This window comes from Protopterus annectens, chromosome 5.part0 (assembly GCF_019279795.1).
Source record: "Protopterus annectens isolate FY-2018-M chromosome 5.part0, PAN1.0, whole genome shotgun sequence".
Lineage (NCBI taxonomy): Eukaryota > Metazoa > Chordata > Ceratodontiformes > Protopteridae > Protopterus > Protopterus annectens.
In genome coordinates, this window is record NC_056735.1 from 1731866596 (window position 1) to 1731886447 (window position 19852).

Consider the following 19852-nt stretch of genomic DNA (forward strand, 5'->3'; position numbering starts at 1 on the left):
TGAATATGTCCTACTTCCCTCCTACTGAGTTGTCAAATCTCTAGAAATTAACACAGCACTGTTGTAATTTTTTTTTAATCAAAATACCAGTTTGTAGTTACAGACGTCAGAAGTTTTTTTATGTAAAACATGATAAATCATTGTGTATACTCATAGTTTGCATTTACAGAAGTCAGAAGTTTTCTATGTAAAACACAACAAATCATTATTTATACTCATAGTTTGCAAGCTTTACAGCAAGACAGCCATATCATCCTTCCCCTCAAAATTGTCCATAGTTTTAAAGAGCATTGCTGATTTTGCCTCATATATTTGCACTCTCCCTAATAACATTTTAGATTTTCTATGAAATCATTGAGAACTGCAGTAAGTCAGTAATGAGAAACATTAGTGTTTCATACTTCTTATTCTTCAGAAAATGCATGTTGATACAAAACCTGTTGTTCTATTAACTTGCTGAGTGAATTGAATAATGTTTAAAAGACTGCCCTGATTTTGAGCATTGGTCTCTCATTATTTTTGACTTTTTGTCTTGATTCCTGGGCTACAAAGTTGAGACGTATGCCTCTAATACAGGACTACAGACTGTAGCTCACAAAACTCTTATTTTGACATTTTTGTGTTAAAGTAACCATTTAATGGAATGGAAGATGTTTCCTTCTTTCTCAAAAGGCATGCAGCACATGTTGCTTTTGATCTTCACAACCACACACAAAATACCTGGCTAAAATACATTTTACAACCACAACCACAAAAAACAATATCTTCAACGTGGCTCCAGTACAATTAAGGCTGTCTTGTATACCCACGAATGTAAACGGTCAAATACATTTTAGGTTTAAATGTTTGACAGCTGCTAGAAAATGTTTGGAGGAATTTTTGAGGTTTTTGCACATGAATTTTAACAGACAAGTTATAACTTTAGCTGCATTCTCCCCTATGGTACCAGTGACATATATTTTTGTTTTGTTGTTGGAATGATCACTTCTTTTAAAGGAAAATTCAGTTTTCTTTAGTAAAAACACATTCAAAGAATACATTTTGCAAGACCAAAATTAATGAAAATATTTTGTCCAGCTTTACAAAATTTGAATTAAAATAATTATATTTTTACAGGTTCTATAGTTAAAAAACTGGTATTAATCACCCGCAAGCCTTCAATAAAATACAACGAGACAACAAGACTGATTTGTACTTTATCGATGAAGAACAGTTCAAAAATGTTAATCCCAGTAGCAGTTACATGGAAGTTCAAGATGTCCAACCAAGCAGCTTACCAAAACGTGGTTACTATAACACAAAATGGTGATATTCAGTGGACAGACAAGCATCTTATTTTAAAGCAAAAAGCCATAGTTGAAAAACAGGACCTTTCCTCCACACTTAATATCAGCAGAGCTAGTGAAACAGAAGCAGGAAGTTATCAGTGTATGATGGAGCTAATGGGAGACAGTGTTTCAGGAAACATAAAGTCAATGGTCACATTTTCCTCTAATGAACTACAAATCAAGTTCACAAAAACAGGTATGTATTAACTGTTTTTAGCATATCCATTTTCACATACTCTCAATGGTTCATAGGGTTTCACTTTGGGGAAGACTTATAGTCAATCTTTTCAGTCTAAATCATTATCCATATAGATTTTTGACAGAAGTAGTATTAGAAGAAAGTTGATAGCTGAATATATCTAAAGGTTTTATTAAACTCAGTGACTTTTTCATGGTGTCTTAGTATGAATGCTACATCAGTCAGTCTTAACACTGATCTAATTTTACATTCAGACAGTGCTTCTTTACATGAAATTTGAAACAAATATATTCAAATACCTGCTAGTTTAACTGTGTGTGCTATAGAGTCCAATATATTTCTGATTGTTGTTTTCTAAGTCCTCAACATTTTATTGCAGTTTAGAACCCAAGTGAAACAACCGGTATACTATGTACTGAAGTATCAATTCTTTTCTTTATTTAGCAAGTACACTGGCTATTCAAGAAGCGAAAGATGTTGCATTATATCCTGAAAAGACTGATGTAGAGATTACTTGCAAAATTATAAACCAGACCTGGAAAAGTTCTCAGTTTTCAGTGGCCTGGTATGTCCAGGATTCTCAAGAAAATGAGATGGATAAACTTAAAAAAATTGTTCAGACTGACATCAATAACATAGTGAGTTATGAAAATGGAACAGGAATATCTAAGTTTCAAAGCCGAAGACTCTCTCTAGATATGTATAAACTCACCATTCTTCATGCGGACACCAATGACAGTGGAAAATACTACTGCCATGTCACAGAATGGCTTGTAAGACCAAACTTTGAGTGGTACGAAGCTGGAGAGCACACTATCAAAGTGGCCACCATACAAATGAAACCTTTAGAAAGAGGTAAAGTATATTTGGTAAGAGTTTAAGTATTGTATTTACCTGCAGATTTTGTAGTTTTTAAAGAAAGTCCTTTTAAGGAGATACTTAAACATATGCAAATGACTAAAATCAAGTCTATTTCCTTCATCGTTCATAATCTGTCATTTCCATGTGGTTCCAATTATACTTCTTTTGCTCCTCCCCCTCACCTTATGACTGCTCAGTCTGAATTGTTTTTTTTTTTTTGCCCTTTTGCTCCTTCCATCCCAGTAATATTCTTTGTAGCCACAGCGGTGAAATGCTAAACCATTTTCAGTAGAAGGAGTATATCTGGGACTGAGTGGTCAAAAGATTTCGAGGCACGTTCAGCGTCAGACTGGACACAATACTCAAGGTACAAGAACAAAGATTTCAGTGGCACAGTGATCTGCAGTAGTGTTTCTTTGTATTAATAGTATTTTACTATTTGTGTCTAAATTGTATTAGTTGCTTCTACGGCCATTCTTATAAATTAAACCTAACCAAATTCAGGATCTGAACAGACCCTAGAAAACGGAAACCTATTTGCTGTGTCCTGTTATAGCAAAGCTCAGAACATCAGAGCTAGAAGCTCAGTATTACTGTGTATCAAATTAAGGAATGTTGGCATTGATGTGGTTTCAACCAAAGAGGAGGCAGAAGTTGAGGTTTTCATTTCTCTTTAGCCTTTTCTCCATTATCCTAGTTAGTGTGACCTTAGAGATGGCATATATGGAGACATCAGTTGGTCCAAAGGATATACGAGTTTTGTATGCTTTCTAAATCCCTCATGTGTTGCTTGTATAACATTCTGATGTCAGTTTTAGATCTTTTAGGATCATTTTTGAGTTTTGGGTTGTTCTAGGAGGTGATAAATCCAGTGGAAAAACAAATGGCAGTCATCAGACATTTTACTTTTAACAACTTAAACTAATACTACTCATTTTTTATAATTAAATAATAATTAAAGACATGCTATAGTAAACAATTTGTTTAGTAATATTACCAGTATCAGCATTTCCCTTGTATACATACACACAAAAAAGAAAAAAAGATCAGCTTTCATATTACCACCATTTATCATGCAGTATGTGATTTAGACTTTATGGTTTATGCCAAAGCTTGAACTTCTACTGTATATGTATGCTTCAGATTCACTGTGCAAAATTCTTCTTGGCCATTTAATGACATTTAGAGTGATAGATTCATAGGTTCTTACTTGGCTATTAATCCATAAGGCTCTTTAGAAGCTTAACCCTGCTTTTTAATGACATTTTCACCCTTGTAATTTAAGGAGGAATAACCCATACCTGGATGAACATTTTCACGTTACCCCTAACCGTAAAAGACAAGAGTGCTAAACCAGGGATGAAGTTGCAGTTTCCCCTCCATTTATTCAGATTACATTTTAGTAGAGTAAGGGAAGTACTTTGCTTTATGCGGATAGGAAAATAATTACAAGATAGTGGTATACAGCTATCTCCCCAACATGTTCTATTTATGTTGAAGATTAGATTAAGATTTCTCGAGCAGGTGTTTATGCCACCATTGGACTTGCAGATGTGCTGCAGATCTGAGAGGATAGGGTCTGCTGAGGCTTTGTATGTGAGGCAAAGTTCACCTTTTAGTAGCCTGTATGATACTGAGAAGAGGAACAAAGCTTCATATAAGATTTCTTAAGCATAATTAGGCTGCAGCAAATGAGCTGTTTACTTGCTAAAATGATCAGATACAGCTGGTTTGTAGCGGTTTATGTAATGAAGAACTTCACTAAAAATATAAACAATTAAAATTTAAAATTGCTTTTTTGCAATATTGCACCATAACATGTTTATTTCTTTATTTATATTTGTTGATTAAGAATGTCAAAACTAGACGTCAGTGGCTTCAGTTCAAAAAGCTCTATGATATGTCATGTTCATGCCATAGAGAAATAGAGAGCTAACTGCAGCTGGTGGAGGAGGGTGGGAGACAGACTGGATATTGCCAGCTTGCCCATCTTGCTAGGGAGAGAAGCAGGTATAGTTTACCAAATGCATGACACCTATCAAGGACATCAGGTATTCAGCTAGTGGAACTTTAACTTTTCAAGCCCACCCAGCTTTGTGACAGTCTCACTGAAAGCCGTAGCAAATTCAGTGTATAGAGACACATTTCCTCTCAGAGTAACAGCATATAGCAGGTCTCTAGAAGAACTGTGATAAGAGAGGGGGTTGCTCCACAGGGGGGAGAGGTTAGGCCATGCTGCAAGACCAGCAAGCTGGCGTGAACCCTACCACCTCACTCTCTCTCACTGTATAACAGAGAAGCTGGCTGGGGATTTCCAGGCAGTAAAGACTATAGTGTTCTCATTTCACTTGGGGATTCCTGGCTCCTGCTACAACATAATGACTGGATTGGGTACAGGTAGAAGTTTCAGCCCTGTTGGAAGGGTAGAAATAAAAAAAAAAAAAATAAAAATAAAACAAAAAAAAAGCTTCTTGAGATATTTCATTGCATAAAACCATTAAATATTAATCGGATTTGTACGTCAAAAATATGTAATACATGCTAGATCTATGGTTTACAGGGATAACACCTTAAATGTACCTCAGGCGATGTGCTTTTGAATAGCAGCTAAGTTGTCATAAGCTGGTCAGGCTGAATGGAAGTGAGAGGTCACTGCTGGTTTGCTTATGTAGGTAAGGAAATGTGTCTGGCTGACTACAATGGTGACACCTGAAGGAAGCATTAGGTGTTTCCAGATGGAGTTCAAGTATGTCTATTCCACATTGTTCCAATCCATTTTGAATTGGAAGCTAAAGAAATCCAGCATGTGGAAGCATCCTTTCCCTCAGGAAACAGCAGTTTCAGATCTTGGAGGAGCCAGTAAGGGGGAGGGTACTCCCAGAAGGGGCAGGGGTAGGCCAGCCACCCCACAGCACCAGCAAGCTAGCTCTACTGCATGACTTTTGTAAGGAGACTTTAGAGATGATTAAGATTCCTGGACAGGAATGAATGGGTCTTTGGTTCTTGCTAAGACCAGTAATGCTTGGCTCTTGTACCTTGGAATGAATGTTTCAACAGAGTGCTAATATTGGTCCTGTGTGGAGCAAAAAATGCTTAACTTTCTTGACTTCAGTAAAATAAAGACTGATGTGTTTGAACGTTTAAGCTCACACCTGAAATTTCTAGAAAAATGTTCTGAGAAAACAGAAGAAATCCAGAAGATAGTGCTGCAGTCATTCCACTGTATAAATAAGTACTTACTTTAATAGGTGAGTGAGTGCAGGTCAAGTTACCATTTTCACATGTTGGGAGATAGTATGAAAAAGGGAGAAAGGACTCAATAGTTTGCCTGAGGATATGTGGTTCTGGTTGACAGTTCAGGAATGTATCACAGCTGAACAAATGGGCAGAAGGTTTGACATCTGTGTTGTTATCAGGGTACATCTGTACAAGTTGGGTTTTTCTAGCACTCCACGTAAGATAAAGGATTCTACGAAGGGCAGTTTCTATCATCAAGGCAGGTTTTACATGCAAAGGGTGAGGTGGGGAGGAGTTACTTGTTTTAATATGTGCCAAGACTCTGTGGCTTGATGTTTTAAATGTAACTATGTGAGGCATGCATGGTCTGATTGTCCACAGAGACAGGGTGGGCAACAAATGCCACATGTCTAGCTGAAAGAGGTAGTAGTTGGTTGTCTTACCTTCCTCCAAATTATAACAAGGGCCCCTAGACTATTCTGATAGAGTGTAAATATCTTATTGCTAAGAGGGATACTGATTCAGACATAACTGTTGATAAGCCTACAGTTGTTACATAGAAACATTACTTGCACAGGTAGTCCATTCCACATAGGGTCATGGAAGGGACACCTTTTCAGGTGTCACAAGTCAGGGTTCATTTGGATTAGGTAGGAGGGAAGATAGAGAATCTCATGACCATTTTTTATGATATCCTAGCAGCTGCCCTGAAAGCAAATGACTATGATGATACAGTAGCTTGTGTACATACACATACATGCAGACAAGCTGAGAGACAAGCATGTGAGGAGGAAAGTAGTTGAGTGACCCTGCCACTAACCACATGTAAACAGAAGATGCTGATGTGATTACTTCAGGAAAAGAGCTGGATAAAAGCAGTGAGGCAGAACCAGAGCCACGGGTATCAAGGGTACTATATTTTCTTTGGAAGGAGCTACTTCAGGAGAAGAGATGGTTAACAATAGTAAGCATAAATCTCAACCACAGCTGTCATAAAATACTAGGCTTCCTATTTAAGGGGACCTGGGGAAGCTTACAGAGAAAGAGTTGTGATCAGCACAACTTCCAGATAGCACCTTACAAAACTTAAAAGATGCAGACAAGGAGGGTTGTGACTCTCAATGGTGGAGGGAATCTGTGTACTGGGGCAAAAGGTTGCTGCACAGAGAATTGCCTCATGAGTTGAGGGCTAGAAGGAGAAGTAATACAGAAGTTAGTGGTCTCAGGGGCCTTCTAGGCACTTCTAGACATAGCTCATGTTATTCTTTTTGCAGGCCATCTAAGCAGACAGGTTGCAAAAAGAAAGCTTATGCAATTTGCTTTTATCAGGTACTGCAAAACATATGGCAGACTACTGTAACGTGTGACCATTGCCAATAAATTGGCAAAGTAAGAGACAAAGCTAAATGTACTTTAGCACCTTTGTCTGTTAAGAAGAATCATTAGAGTAGGCATGGATATTATGAGGACTTTTAATATTGTGAACACGACAGGTAAGAGATTTATCCTGTTAGTAATAGATTATGCTATTAGGTAGCCTGAGGTGATGGCTTTGTCCTCTGTCGAGGCTGAAAAAGTGGCAAATTCTCTGTTAGAAATTTTCACCAGAAAATAATGATGGATAGAGGGGCTAACTTTATGTCAGACATGCTGACCTGTTTCTGAAAGCCTGGGGGAGGGGGGCAAAGTAGTTAAATACTATCCCTTATCATTATACAAACAAATGGTTTGGTGGAAAAGTCTTACTCTACTGTTAATTCCATCCTGACAGCATTCACAGTCCAGTTTAAGTGGGAGCAGGACAAGCACCTACTCTTTGAAGATTTTGATCTTTATGATCACAGGGTGAGAGGGACTGTAGATTTAATTTATGTTGAGTGGGAGGGTGAATGTGACTCACACAATGAGTATGTTATATTGAGTATAGATATAATTTCAGAGCTAAAGTTATAAAGCTCACAGGGTTAACAGACGAACACATAGTAAAAGCACAAAAACAACGGATGTCTTGCTATGACCTGACAGTGAGAGACCTACAATAACACTGCCAGGTAAAAAAAGCTGCATTCAAGAACTCCAAGGTACTCCAGCATATTATTGAGGCTGTGTTTATCCTTAGATGTTCTTCTATCCAGTGCAAACATGCAATAATTGTCCCATACTCAAAATATCACATCTTCCTCCTCATCAGACTTTAAGCCTATTACAAACTTCTTCTGCCTTACAAAAGTCTTGGAAAATACTATCAGATAAAAAAAAGACTATTCCCGGGATTCATGAAGCTTGCGCCAGGCGCAGGCGTAGCGTCGGCGATCTAACGCCAAATATGGTTGCCGAGAGATTCAGGTACGAGCTGTTGCCATGTGCACTACCAGCATACACCACAGCTGCACAGCTCCTGGTGCATGTATGCTAATTACTCCATGCGCAGCAGTGTAGCATGCAAATTAAGGTATATAGCGATTCATGAAATGGTGCAGGTGTAGCATAAGCATGCAGAAATGTAAACCGAAAAAACAGTTTACATTTTTTCAAACATAAAATCGGAGCCATGACAGCGGACCAAACTCACGTATTATACTGTTAATATATGCCAATGGCTAAATATATAGCTTTTGGCATAAAAAAACACACACAACACATAAAAAAGAACATTTAATGTCATGGCCACACTAACGCAAAGTAAAATTGCAGTGCATTGGTACGCAAATGGGATCACAATGAAAATATATTTATATGTAATAAAACTGGAATGTAACACATTTCATGAATTCCCCATAATAGTCAATGGCATGCATGCTACACCACAACCATGGCGCAAGGGTTGCTAAGGGTCTGTGACAGTGTTCTGTGTGGCAACCATGGTGCAAGGGTTGCTAAGGGTCTGTGACAGTGTTCTGCATGGTAACTAGGGATTAGTAGTCAGTGCCATGCAAATGAGACTAGTAATACTGAATCGCAAAATCATTGCTGGCATAAGGATGTACCTCACAGTGTAGTGGTACAACACCGAGGTGTGGCCTGGAGATAAAGATGTCATCAATAGAGGGGTGCGCCACCTTAGCTGTAAGAACATTGAAGCATTGCTAATCCGGTTTGCCTGTTGCTAAGCAAAGCTGCAGGATAGGGGTGTGGAAGTAGCCATAGCTTTGCTTAGCTGAGAGCACACAAGGTAACCGAAAGTGCATGTGAACGTGGATGAAAATGCGCTTGAAATCCGATAAACAGCTGTGCGTGGCACGCACCACAGCTGAAACAGGAAGGATACGGGAAGACAATAAGGAAATGCTGCAGCATGGTAATTGGAGTACAAATGAGTAATTAAAACCTAGGAACCCACAGTGGGCCATTGACAACAGCTAACAAGGCTGCTAGCAGCTACCTGCAGAACAGAAAAGGGGAGGTGCCGTACTGCAAAGAAAAGAAATCTGTCACACCAGAACAAAGCAAACTTTCAGTAGATCAGCTACATAACACATTTTGCTACACAATCCTGGGTTGGGAAAGTACAAAACAAGAAAGCCGGCAGCTGGATGCATGTCTGACAATGGGAGGGGAATTGGGTTGAAAAGTGAAGTAAAGGACAATAGATGAATCACAGCAGCCAAGCATAATTCAACACCAAAGGCTCCACAATAGTAGTACCTGCTGTAAAACCCATAATTAAGATACCCTGCAGCTGGAATTGCACATACACACCCAATTACACCAACAGCATCCATTGCATAATAGTATAAAGTGTGAAAGCACCTCACACACACTTGTGTATTCCCAGACACTCTGTACCATTGGTGTATACAGACGGGGAACTTTTAATATGTACATGTTAGGGGCTGCCATAGCTTTGATTCACCAGCATGTGTTGGAGACTGACGATGGTGTGGAGGATGATGCTGACAACCATCTCAGGCACTGGAGGAGGAGAAGAGTGTTCAGACCCAGGGTAACCTGCCAGGGGCTACATGATCTGGAGATAGTAGAGCATTACAGGGTGGACAGGGACACCATACAGCAACTTGTTGAACTGTGCCGGCCATGCCTCAGAGCCAGAAATAACAGAAGGGAACCCATCCCAGTGGACACGAAGGTATGTGTAAGCTTGAGAATACTAGCCACAGGTACCTTTCAAAGGCCAACTGGGGATATCATGGGGATCTCACAGGCATCAGCATCCAGGGTACTCCACCAGTTCCTGGATGCCATGTTACCACATACCAATGAGCACATATACTTCCCCCGAATGCAGGAGGAGTTGGCCAGCAATATGTGTCTCTTCCACCATGTGGCAGACTATCTGGAGGTACTGGGTGCAATAGACTGCATGCACATATACATCAATACACCACCCGGTGAGCAGGGTAGGTGCTACATAAACCACAAGGGATACCCCTCCAACTGCTAGGTCGTGTGCAATGCCCAGGGCATTATCATGGATGTGTGTGCTGGCAGCCTTGAAAGCTATTATGACTCCCACATCTGGCATGCCTCATAGCTGTATCAGGTATTTGCTAGGGGGACATCCCATATGGCCACCTGGTGGGGGATGCTGGCTATGCACTGGAAACATGAATGATGACTCCCATCAGAAATGCACACACACCCATGCAAGAATGCCATAATGAGGCACATGCAGAAACCAGAATCATCATAGAGTGTGTGTTTGGGATGCTGAAATCACGGTTCTGTTGCTTGGACATATCTGGTGGAGCCTTGCAGTACCCTCCAGGCATGTGTGCCCACATCTTCATAGTATGTGCCATGCTACACAATATGGTCCTGCAGAAACAGCTACAGCAGGGACAGAATGGTGAAGGCCCTCACAGCCCACCACCATTGCCAAGGGCCCCACAGGCACAGAGGGACTCAGACCATGAACACCATGTGCCAGCCCCAGTAGGCAGATGGAGGCATGCCCAGTATGCCCATGCCTTGGCAAAGAGGAAACATATAGCACACACACTGACAGTGTAGGCACCTATGGACTGACACCCTTCTCCACCTGCACACACAGCAAACATGGATCCACACACACACACACACACACACACACACACACACACACACACACACACACACACACACACACACGACCACCTGTAAATTGTCATGTATAGGTGGTCTACTGTGTGCATCCTACATAGACAGCCCTCAACTATTGTACACACAACTGCCATTGGCACAAGGTAAGTCAATATCTGAACAGCAAATTAAGCTATCAGCATGTGTCAATACTGTATGTATAGGTTCATAGGTATATAGGTAGGCACATGCCTAACTGCCCAAGGCCATTTGTAAGCCTAGCCAAAATGTGTTTGCTGTCGCCACCCCATTGATTAACTAACTGTCCCTCTGTGGAGCAGAGCCAATTGCAGGATCCCTGGGGTGTATCCACTGTTCCCCACCCACTCTGCAAGGATTCCCTGGAGTGTTAGTGAGGGGCTCTGTATAATGTAATCAGGGATGTAGTTCCAAATCATGGGGAGTACCCGTGACAGGAATCTGTCACTCCAGCATCTTCCAGTTATGGTTGTGGCAAGGTGTAGCTCATTACAGTGTGTACCCGTGACAGGAATCTGTCACTCCAGCATCTTCCAGTTATGGTTGTGGCAAGGTGTAGCTCATTACAGTGTGTGGCTCACTGTGACATGGATTCCCATAGATGGAGCATATCCATTAAGCCTGAGTTGAACATGGCTTTGTTGGCCAGCAAATATCATCTCTGAGTAAATGAGATGCCACTGAGTAATGCAGAAGTTTATGCAGTCTGGCAGCATAGGACACGTCTGAGGGCATTATCCCTCTTTGCGAGGTACGCTCGTGGCACTTCCAGCTGTCGGATGTGTCTTCTGAGGTACATCCAAAATGGGTTATCATACTCGATGATGGGATTGATGAGTGATGGGTAAAGGGGCACAATAACCTAAGTCTGTTTAGATGCAAACCCTTAAGTAATCAGATGGCCTACATAGATGGATGTCCTAACTACTTCGCAGATATGACTGTCAAAGGAGAGATCACTATGTAATGTAGTCCTCACATACCAATTACATCGTCTGAATTATAGTGTCTGCCACTTGTGTTAATATGTGTGTGCGTAGTTTCCCAAAATGGAATGACCATGCAGTATGTGGCCTTTAGCTGGAGGCCATGACTCTGACACCCTGTGTTGGTCTATGTGAGGCCACTTGAAGGACATCTGTGACAGCTGAACTGTCAGTTATGGCTCCCAGTCTGCAGTAATCACCAAACACGGCCTGCTGTAGTCCACCTGTGTTAGCCCATAACTCTGAGAAGTATATGGTAAACAGTAGGGGTCCTAGGACTGAGTCCTGTGGGACACCACTTGTGACTGGTCAAGAGCTGGACCTGGAGGCTGCTAGGCTTACCATGTGGGTTCTGTGTGTAAGCCTGTTGGCAAACCAACCTGTGATGTATGGGTGTATGTATTGGCTGGTGAGTATAGAAATAATACCTGAGTGGGGAATGGTGTCAAAACCCTTGGTGAGGTCCAGGTAGTATGTGTGAACTAAAACACCCTACACTTAAAGTCTAGGTGACTGTAAGATGTCAAACAGGTTCAGTAGGCATGATCTGCACTCAATCAAGCTGACCTGGGCTGGGTCAGGTGTCTGGAGGGTACCATTGTCTATGTTAATAAGTGCCATGAAGATGCGCTCCATAGCCATGCAGATCAGGCTACTCAGGCTTATGGGGTGGTAGTTACCATGGTCAGTTGTGTCATCACCTTGGTGGAGTGGAAAAGCTGTTGCCATGCACCAGTGAATGACCATGTAGCCTGTGTAGAGGCTGATGTTGAATTGCTATATTAGGCGGGGGGTCACTTTCTCTTGTAGTGTCTGCAGGATGCAGTCTGGGACACAATCTGCCTCCATTGATGCTCTGTCATGCCATTTGAAAGGGCCATTACCACCTGCATATCTCAGATGTCTGGGATACTGTATGTTTTGGGTATTGTTGTGGGCCCTGTAGGGGATGAAGCTTGCTCCAAATGTATCATCAAGTGTGTTGGTGATATTAGTAGGGTCAGTATATTCAGTGCAATATTGCACCAGCACAGTGCAAATCTTTGTGTTACTGCTTACATCCTTGACATAGCCAAAGAAGCCTTTGTGGTCATATTCTGAATCCATGCCTATTTACCTGTGGATGTCAGCCTTGGATGATTACATTAGTAACATAAGTATCTTGCTAATACTGGTCACGAATGTCTGAATATCTTGGGATTTGCTGTTGTTCTGGACTACTGCCCTACTTCTCTTCTATAGCCTGTATAATGCTGGGGTTCAGCAGACTGGTGTCCTTGTGTAAGAGTAGTGAGTCCTGGTTTACCATTGATGGCATGACCCATACATCTTTGTAGGTGCTTATAGAGTGCATTTGTAATTCTGTCTGTATCTTGAGCAGTGTCATCCCTGAGCATGGGGGCTGTGTACCCTCCCACCTCTGTCATTAGTACTGTGAATTCAGATGTAGGAAATGTATTCACTGTGTGTTGCTTGGGTGGGGGAGATGGTTGGGAGTGGAAATCATCAGTGAATAGTTCATGGTCAGTGTTGCACATGTCAGTGATTACCACTTCTAGTATGTTTTCACCTCTCGTTAGTCCATCTACCAACTGATACAGGCCATATGAGGTGATAAATCCCAGGAAGTGCTGGGCCTGGAAGTGAATACTTGAGTAGGTTATCCAGTTAAGTGTAGGGTAGCTGACATTGACCAATAACAGGGTGTCTGGTAGGACTGTCATGTTTACCACTGTCTCCAGATAGTTGTAATGGTGCACCTGGGTCATGGAGGGTTATCTGTAGCAGCTCACAGTTTGCATTGCAGTTGTGGCTGATGTTAGCTGCACATGGATGATCACAGAGGGTATCATGCTGCCCCACTAACTTGGAGGTGTAGGTATCCCCGATGAATATGGATACACCCCCTCCATGTCTGTGCCAGTCCATGTTCAGTGGCTGAAATGTGTGTTATAGGTTGTAGTCTGGTAGTGCTGGTGTGCTCACAGGAGCCTTATACAGGTCCCAGTCACAGAACAGATGTAGATGTTGTCCATACTGAGGGGTGCTGTGAGTGTGTGCATGTTGTGAGTACTACCCTTGGTGTTGAGTAGCCTAACCCTCATTGATTCTGCTATTGTGCAGTTCATGGAGGTGAGATAAACCTCTGAGACCTGCCTAAAAATGGCACCATGGGGGTGCCAATAGCCTTGCCCAGCATTCCAAAGCCTTAGGCTGACACAAGCAAGTTGGTATGGCATTGTTGTAGGCATGTTTCCCATCTGTGCTTGTGTCCCATCTTTACTGTAGGTAACCTACTGGTAAGCAATGCAAAGCCTGAAACCTATACATATCTACTAGCTTCCAAGATAGGCTTTTGGAGTGATTATGTATCAGTAGTCTGTATGCTATTGCTACTGTGGTGGTGGTGCTGTGGTAGCATTTTTGCCTCACAGTAAGACGTCCTGTTCGATTCTCAGCTAGAGCTTCTTCTGTGTGGAGACATGCGTGAATGGGCATACCTTCATTGAAGGTTGTGTGTCAGGGCCGGCAACTCGGCACGTAAAAATCTACTGCCAATCATTAGTGGACCAGAGTTCCACTGTGGCGACCCCTAACCAGGAAAAGCCGAAAGACACAACAAGTCTGTATGCTATTGCTGTACTTAACTGTTGTCTGACTACATGGCGAGTTTACACTGTATAGTGTGATCAGAACACTCTGTATAATCACATATGATGTTGGAGATGGCCTGCACTGTAGAGGTTCAGAGATAGGTAGTAGGCTATCTGCCCAAGGGCATTTAGAAGCATAGCTACAGTGTCGTGACTTTAACTGCACCATTGATGAAGTAAGTGAGCCTCTGTCAAGCATAGTCAATGAAGTGATTCCAGGCAGAGTTGCTGGAAGCTGTTGAAGACAGGGGTGCTGTAGGGTGATAGGGGCACATAGTGATCTCTAAAGGGCATGTTAACATGACGACCCAACAGCATTCAATTTCCTCATCAGGTCTTGCAGCTATAAAACTGGAGTGGCTCCCCCACACCCTGGCTTCATGTTTCTGGGACAGATGATCCCAGGGGTGTATATACTGTTGCCCAGTCAAACATCAAGGTTTCCCCTGAAGTGTGCCAGTGAGGGGCTATGCCAAATGTAGTTAGGATGTTAATGTATAGTCTCTCAATTCATGTGTTATGTCGGTATTTCTAGAAGCTCACTGGGTGTGGGTGTCTGTTGTGTAGCCAAGCTTACACATAGGATTCATGGACATAGGAAATAGGCAGAAGGAACGTTAATGTCAATAGTGTAATGGCTACAGCATTTGCATAATATTTGTGCAGTCCTGGTTCAAATCCCAATAAAGTCATAACCACAGCTTGCATATATAGGTAGTATTCCGCAGAATAATAAACATTTGGAACACACAATCGCTGAAATGTGCATTAATCACCCTTGCACTATCAGTGCCTGCTCTGAGAGGTAAAATGACCACTGCCAGGATTAGAACACGCAATCATGTACTTAATCTTCACAATAACTTACCACTAAGTTACCTGAAATATACCAATGGCAGTTGTGTATTCTGACAGGTTAAAACACAAAAGGGAGGAATGTGTGGAAATAGGACAAACCGCCATGTACCCAATGAAATGTGTATGCTATATATATATATATATATATATATATATATATATATATATATATACATATATATATATATATATATATATATATATATATATATATATATATATATATATATATATATATATATATATCTCAGACCTCCCAACCTTTCCGAGTTAGTCGTTTTTTACCGAGTTTTGGGGTCCAAATGAAGGGGTGCTACGATTCCCGAGTGGCACCCCTTCATTTCTTTTTTTTAAATTTTCATGCTGTCGGAGCTGATGTCATCACGTGTACAATGACATCAGCTCCATCAGGCTACCAGCCAGTCAAAATTGAGCTCAAGGAGCTCACATCATAATTTCTGGCTGACTGAATTGCAACCTGGCGGAAAACAGCAGAGGAACTTGTGTGCAGGCCAGGGATTAAAGGCAAGAGGCTGAAACGGCAGAGTTTGCGAGCAGGGCAAGAATTACTCAGGGTAAGCTGTGTGTGTGTAAATGCCCACACTTGGTGGCTAGAGGTATTCAGGCTCAAACCTTGTACCTTTGGTACAGGGTAAAAAGAGCCTGCTATCCCTAGCCACCACCATTTCTGAGCAAGTTGGGAGCTATGATGAGAAGTGAGAACATGTTTTTTCTGCTAAGAGTTGAAAGTTATGCTCTGAGCTTTGTCCAGATTTTTTTTTGTACTAAGAGTTGAGAGAGCTATGATGAGAAGTAAGAACATTTTTTGTGCTAAGAGTTTAGAGCTATGGTGAGAAGTGAGAACACAATTTCTATTCCCCCATTATTGTTTTTGTGCTAACAGTATGGTGATTGAGAACTGAATTTGTATTCCCCCATTATTGGCTTTGTTGTTTGTCCATGTTTTTTGTGTTAAGAGGTTAAAAGCTATGTTGAGAAGTGAGAAATTAATTCACTAAATGATGGCTATTAAGTTTCAGTCTTCCAATTTTTCAGGCAGCTGCTGATTTGGCATAGTGGTATGTTGTTCTGACTGTAGGGCATAGGGTCCTGAGTTCAAAACTTGCCAGTGAAATGCATGATAGTAACACAACATTTTATTCTAGCAACTTTACAAAATTATACAAGCAATGTTTAAAATGTGTCCATGGTTTTTGACCTTTTGTCCCCCTCCCCCCTAAAAAATGAAATTGAAAATAAGTGCGAGACGCTGTGCAAGTTGCCTATGACTTACACTACTGTCATTCTATTTATAATGTGGCTGTGGAAGCAGACTTTTATAATGGAAATGTTCTGAATTGGGCAGTTTTGTCATTATTGATTCATGTGTATTGTTTCACTGCCTACAGTACAGTCTACTGGTAAAATGTTCAAACAATAAATTTAAAATGCGCTCTAACATGTGTGTTGTATTATACAAGGAATATAATTTAATAAAGTCAGGAAGGTGTATAAAGAAAAGAACACATGTATGTTTCTTGTTTTGTGTGCAAGGGGCCAATGATTTGAAAACAGCCCAAAGGTAATCTTTATCCACCACTGGCCAGATGCCTTTTCTTTGGATGTGGTGTGGGTTTCAATGCTGTTTCAATGAATGTGAGTTTCAAGGGCAAAGAAGTTTTAATGTCAAGCCTATTTTCATTGTGAGACAGTATTGCTTTGTTTACCAGATGATATCTTTCAGTGTTTCTGCATTGTTGTGCTGCAAAATGTAAAAATAAAATCCAAATAATCATTGTAGAAGTAAAGCAGTATGCATACATTAGTGTTTATAGCAAATGGGGCAAAATAGCCAGGTAATGGGGCATTGGAATGGCTGCAGGGGGACTCTGGTGCCATGTTTTGGTTGTCTGTTCTTCAGCTTGCTTTTGAAAGTTGATATCCCACAATTCCATTGGAGTGGGTGGGGTTACATAATTGTGTATGCAAATTAGATGTTAATCAGCGTACAGATTTGTACCTATTTTTTATGGGCCTTGTCCAGATTTTTGATGTTTCCAGGTTGAGAGGTATGATATACATATATATATATATATATATATATATATATATATATATATATATATATATATATATATAAATCAACATATATATATATATATATATATATATATATATAGAGAGAGAGAGAGAGAGAGCTGTCGATATATAGGGATATACATATATATGTAGATATATAGATAGGTTAACAACATCTACACAACCGTGGCGGTACATATAAATGGGATACCTACCAAATACCGAATGCTTGACATACCGACGCACGTAATCACGAGGCTTAAAGACCGAAAGACCACAGTACCGAAACACCAGAAGCGCGAGTTTTAAAATCCCGATATTAAGGGATATTTAGTTAGTGCTTCTGGTGTTGCGGTTCAGGTAGGTTACTGTGTGTAAGTGTATTTCTGAGGGCTGTAGTGTGTGTAAGTGTGTGTTCTGAGTGTGGTGTGTGTTCCTGGGGGACTGAAATATGTGGGTGTGGGTTTGCTTTGTGCGTCTGTTTGTGCGATCTCGGTGGTAGAATATTAAAGTAGGGGGTGTAGGGGAGCTTGCCCACATGCTCATACATAGTGTAGGATGGTTTGTTTGAATGTGGTGGGTAGCATTGTGTCTGTGTGTGCATGTGTGTGTTCTGTGTTTGTGTTACTTTCATGAGTTTGACTGTCGCGAGTTTGAGTGTTCGGTAATGTGGGGTTTGGGAGTCAGAGCCCAGTACTGTGGGTGCCGGAATTGTGGGGGTTTGGGATTCCATAGGTATCCCATATACAGCAGTTGAAGTGTTCATATATGAATATAACATGGACCATAGCAATCACACATTCTGCTACGACCAAACTTTATGAACAAAGGATATGGAGAGTATATGCCTATACACTATTAAAAATATGTGCTATGGACATGAGCCAAAGATAGGGTTACCACCTGTCCCACTTTGCGAGGGACAGTCCCTCTTTGGGCGGTTGTGTCCTGACCAAAAATATTAAAAATGGCAAATGTCCTGAGATTGTAGGACATAATTATGTCCCATATGTAATGTAATAGTTGCATAAAATAGTTATTTCTGTATCTAAAATACCTACATGTTACAAGAAACGGGATAAGCAACTAAACTGCTACAAGAATAACCTTATATTTAGGCGAAAAAGGAAAGTTCTATCCTTTGTACTGACCGTGGGGTTGTGTCGGCCTGTAAAATCTGATATGTGTCCCGAAAATGTCCCACTATGGCCATTTGAAAAGGTGGCAACCCTAGTCAAAGAGGGTCAGTCACCAGCACAACTCCATTGACTGCAAATACCTATGACAGAAATACACAGACAGCTTTCATGTAGCAACACTTTATTACATTCCGATGTATTGCCGAAAGGATTCAAGGACTAACATCACCTGCATGCTAAACAGGAACCAATTAACAGTGCCTTAATGAATCAGCCTGCAATTACCATAGTATTAGTCCACTAAAGGATAGGTGTTTAAATAGGGAAGGAACCCTTGAACACATATCGATTATGTATAAAAGCAGTTCCTACACACCTGCATCTGCTATGTACACCCACCAACATCACCCCCACATCCAAACCAATTACAATACAAACTGTAATAACATCACAAATCATTCACTCACTGTATGAAATCTGCAGAAGCCTTAACATACCTTGTCAGAGACACACTAACATGGTCCTATGTGAAATAGTTGCTGTTATACAATGGAACAGCTGCTGATGTTACAGGGTTTGTTTGCACTAATCCCATTTCAGGGGGTTGTGTGTACACCAGGAAGTGTTACCAATTACTGATTAACAGTACAGTATGATACACATGTGCACCAAGCCAAAGATGTCTGGTGAGCACACTGTAAACCACCTAACATTTCATGCATAGCCATACAGCCTTGAGCTGCCCAAACATCCTTGCCAGACTGAAAAATCTGCAGAAGTATCAGGTACAAACAAACCCTGCATAAGTAGCAATGTTCTGAAATATAACAGCTGTACCCACATGTAGATCAACATCTTCTAGCCATTACACTCAATCCATGGGAGTCATGAAGCTAATATATCTCTGTCTGTCTCCATATAGCTGTTGCAATACATCACAATCAATACATCCAGGCCGTCTTCCTCGAATGTAAGGCAAAGGGGAAATGCCCAAGTGAAGTACTCACTATACACCACTGTTGCCATGGTATTGGCTAATGGAGTAGCTGCACAGCTGATGTGCATGTAATTAACTGCTTTGGAACACCAATTGGTGGGCAGGATAGCACGTTACCGATATTTAACTATAAAAGGATGGCTTGTCACACATTCAAACCATATGTATATACCAGCAGAAGATTACAAAGAAGATTGAAACACAAACTGAAAAGGATTGAAATAACAGTCAATGACACCTCGGGTTACTAATAAGGTATGTAGAACACTCAGTATGTCTGTGTATGTAGTACCTGTTCTGTAATAATTAAAGTGTATGCAGTGCATATAGTGGAAACAGTTATCTTGTAGAGATGCATTGCTGAGCATAGTAACACTTGTAGTATTTATGTATGTACTGCTGGAGGTCACAAGGCAAACACCTCATACACCACAAGGGATGCTATATAAGAGCTTT

The 19852-nt window shown here is 40.9% G+C and overlaps 1 protein-coding gene across 3 annotated transcripts in view; it reads left to right on the forward strand.

The window, feature by feature from the left end:
* Positions 1 to 19852, forward strand: part of LOC122801869 (immunoglobulin superfamily member 3-like) — a 757872-nt gene that overhangs the window by 653189 nt on the left and 84831 nt on the right. For 2 of the 3 annotated variants that reach the window (XM_044071531.1, XM_044071530.1), the window contains exons 7-8: positions 1117 to 1524; positions 1972 to 2382. In XM_044071531.1, coding sequence (XP_043927466.1) covers positions 1117 to 1524; positions 1972 to 2382 — 819 coding nt within the window. Of the gene's footprint in view, positions 1 to 1116; positions 1525 to 1971; positions 2397 to 19852 lie in introns of all 3 variants that reach the window. The other variant, XM_044071532.1, reaches the window with a different exon arrangement.